Source organism: Octopus bimaculoides, chromosome 12 (assembly GCF_001194135.2).
Source record: "Octopus bimaculoides isolate UCB-OBI-ISO-001 chromosome 12, ASM119413v2, whole genome shotgun sequence".
Lineage (NCBI taxonomy): Eukaryota > Metazoa > Mollusca > Cephalopoda > Octopoda > Octopodidae > Octopus > Octopus bimaculoides.
In genome coordinates, this window is record NC_068992.1 from 66,190,007 (window position 1) to 66,193,993 (window position 3,987).

The 3,987-nt window shown below is 36.3% G+C and overlaps 1 protein-coding gene across 1 annotated transcript in view; it reads right to left on the bottom strand.

Annotated features, from left to right (window-relative positions):
- Positions 1-3,987, bottom strand: part of LOC106884486 (28S ribosomal protein S29, mitochondrial) — a 44,553-nt gene that overhangs the window by 2,397 nt on the left and 38,169 nt on the right. Inside the window, exons 11-12 of the mRNA XM_014935897.2 lie at positions 3,201-3,293; positions 62-176 (exon numbers count right to left, since the gene is read on the bottom strand). Coding sequence (XP_014791383.1) covers positions 62-176; positions 3,201-3,293 — 208 coding nt within the window. The remainder of the gene's footprint in view (positions 1-61; positions 177-3,200; positions 3,294-3,987) is intronic.

The following is a 3,987-nucleotide window of genomic DNA, read 5'->3' on the forward strand; positions in this document are numbered from 1 at the left end:
AGAGAGAAAGAAAGAGAGAGAGAGAGAGAGAGAGAGAGAGAGAAAGAAAGAGAGTCCTCACCTTTAGGGTTCTGCAACCATAGTTGGTCAATATAGTAATCGAGACAGCTGAGGATTTCCTTGTCATTGTATTTTGGAACATACACTGGGATGAAGGGTTCCAATAACTCAAAGGCCTTGAAAAGAATAAAATATAACGGTGTATGCAAATTATATATATTTGTGTGTGTGTGAAACATTGTCCCTAGGGTCATGTACAAGGGAAGTAACTCTGAGTGGAAGTCAAATCAAATCATGACATGTTTAACCCATGCCAGCATGGAAAAATAGACATAAAAACAATGACAATGATGATGGTGATAGCAATAGTTATAGAAATTACTTGAGTTAAACTTTGGTTCAGTTCAGAAAGATGCGATTTGTAGTCACAGGGTAGCTATGGCAATCAGAGAAGCATAAAGAGAATGTGAGTAAAACTGTGAAGAATATAAATGGATATTTGTTCACAAAGGTTATGACAAGATGAATATGGGTCCATCATTATATAATCGATTTGACAGTATCATTGCTTGTCACTGATTGGTTATCGTAATCTGCGGAATAAATGTTATACCAATAACTCCATTCTTCACTTGTTACGTCTTCATCATCATCATCATTGTTTAATGTCCGCCTTCCGTGTTGGCATGGGTTGGACGGTTTGACAGGAGCTAGCCAGACATAAGACTGCACCAGACTTGTGTGTCTATTTTGGCACTGTTTTTACAGTTGGATGCCCTTCCTAACACCGACCACCTATCAGAGAAAAGAGATGACACGGGAAAAATAATGGTTATGCTATGAACATCACCAGCTTACAGCTATCTCTGCAATAAGATGAAGTGGAATCTTAGTTGAGAGCCAAAACATCCTATGGCTTCATCGAAGCCTCAAATATGATGTGCATTTTATTGGTGGAAAAAACAATTACATTTTTGCAATATACAGGGAAGGCATTCCAAGTGAGAAAGTCATTGCTGACAAATATAAAAGTCTACGTCCAAGCGGCAATTAGATTTACTGGTAGAGAAAGTAGAAAAAACAGGAAAAATATATGTATATATAGACATGTGCACACACATGTAAAAACGTGTGCAGACACATATATACATATGATATCATGGTTACAGATGCAGTATTATATACACAATGAGTATTTAATCAGCAGCAGCATCATTTCTGAAAAGAACTTCACAAAAACACTACCACAATTTTTGTATGGTTTACCTCAGATAATTAATATTCATGAATTAAAATGATTAATATTCATGAATTAAAATAATGTTCTCAGAGGATTGGAATAGTTTCACACATTTCTTCAACTTGAAAAATGATTTCACACAATGTTTATTAGCATGGTTCAAGGTTTTGCTGAGGATTTTAGTGGCTGTATAAAAAATAGGGCATTTGCAATTCCTTCACAATTCCTGAAAACAAATAAGCTTTTTAGAGAATTAGATCAAAAACTAACACGACCCTATTTTTGCTTTTTAATGACTTTGACCAGGAAGGGCAGTCCTATCACTTTTTAGTGTTCTTCTGACAGATGAGATGAAGTTTTGCCAGGCTGTAGATCTGGCCAAAAATGCCCTCAAGGGTCAGGATGGGAGGCAGGTGTTAAACTGGACAACAGATTGTCTACCATCTAAAAAACAGGAATGACCTCTCATTGGAGAATTTCTCTTACAGAAATTTCACTAACAGTATTAAGGTCAATCAGAAGTAATTAAAGAAGAGTCTTGCCCAAGGATTGAACTCAGAGCCAGATAGTTGCGAAAGGCTTTATTAGCAATCCACATCCTTAATTTGAAAATGTGAGTATTTGTTGATGTTTTTGTAGTGAAATCTGACGGGAGCAATGATGTCATGTGAGAAATAATTGAAAGAGGAAATTCCATGTCTTATGAAATAAATAAATAAACATTTCCTTATACAAATCAAACGGTACATATTCCAAAAAAAAAAAAGAAATAAGAAATAAAAAGAAACTACAAACAATAGATATGAATGATATTGATGTAGGCTCTCGTTGCAAGGGAGATTATCTCCCTTACAACCTTTCTCTGTATTCAGGAGATTTATAAGGTCACATTAGAGAGATGTGATGCTGAGAAGTTAAGTCTTTTAACTTTTTATTGAATTGCTGGCGATAGTTGCATGGAAGGCTGTCCTAGTTAGATCAACAAGAAGGACTTGAATTCAGCACTGCCGGATCACAAAACAAACCAGCATCAATTTTGCTGTTTCTTGAAGCTACAAACTCTTATTAGATCAACCCAGACAATAATGGGTTAACTTCATTGAACATTATTCTTAATCCGTCAGCATTTAAATTGGCCATATGAGGCCCAAATACACTGATGCCAGGCCCGCCTGACTGGCACCTGTGCCAGTGGCACATAAAAAGCACCCACTACACTCTCGGAGTGGTTGGCATTAGGAAGGGCATCCAGCTGTAGAAACATTGCCCAACCAGAATGGAGCCTGGTGCAGCCGCTGGCTTTGCAGACCTCAGTCAAACCGTCCAACCCATGCCAGCATGGAAAACGGACATTTAAACGATGATGATGATATATATTATATATATACCCAGATGGATTAGCCTGAAAGCCAATATTTATATACTATATATATATATCTTTAGGCTTTCACTGCATACATGCCAGCTCAATTTGATTCGTTTTCTGTCGAAAGACGCCTGTTGTTATTTCTTGTTTGTATTCGTAATTGTGTACCTTGTTCTCCAGTTTTTTTTCGTTTATTTTTTGTTTTTGTTACCGTACACATTCACTAGCTTTCTTACAAAGGGGTCTAATGCTCTTAGCTTAGACTTTTTGGAGGACAACCAATTCAAACCATCTCAAGTGTAACTGCCTGAAATGGTCGTGACTTCTGGAACTTGACTGAGGAAAGAAAGCCATGAATGGCCCGTCTTTTTTTGCCTGTCCTTCTAATTGTTGTTTCTCTTGTCTGCCTTTGTGTCGTCTGTCTGTCCAAATGTTTTAATGCCCTCTATTGCGTTTTTGTTCCATTCATATATATATATATATATATATATATATATATATATATATATATATATATATATATATATATATCTACTCAGATAGATCTACCTGACAGCTACTCATTCACACACACAGACAAATAGAAAAGTGTACCTCTTTCTGAAGAAGGTAGTGTGGTGTGCACTTCTTGCGTTGGTCACTTGGATTGGCTACAATATCCACAATTCCAACAACAATACCATTGCACTGAAAAGGAGAAAGAGAGAAGTTTGTGTTATGTGTGAAATACAACAACAAACTGAGAGAGAGATAGACTTATTAGAATTGACATAGATTCCTCAAGAAATGTCCAATACATTATGAGAGGAAAGGTGGTGGGGGTCATGGTGATGTTGGGGATGAATTCTTTGCAACAAATTTGATTTATCTCTCCTTAGAATGTCAGTGTGCATACATGACAGAGTGTAAGTGCCTTGAGAGAAAAGTTGGACATAAGAAGCACCAGATGTGGTGTGCAAGAGAGACGACTGCACTGGTATGGACATGTGGTGAGGATGGATGAGGACAGCTCTTCCATACGCTCACTGCTCTGCTGATTTTGTGAATCCAACGTCATCTACCCACTGCTAACAATGAAGAAGATAGAAAAGAGGAGGAAATGAGGTTGGTTGTGGAATAAAGAAAAAGAAGTTAAAATAAATAAAACAGAAAGAGTATTTTGGAAAGATTGGAATAGGTAAAGACATGCAAACACATACACGCACACACATATAGAGAAAGAGACACACATACACATATAGATACATACAAGCATATATATATAAATATATACACACACACATACAGATACATACAAGCATATATATATATAAATATATACACATACATACAGATACATACAAGCATGTATATATATGTATTATGTATATATATATATATA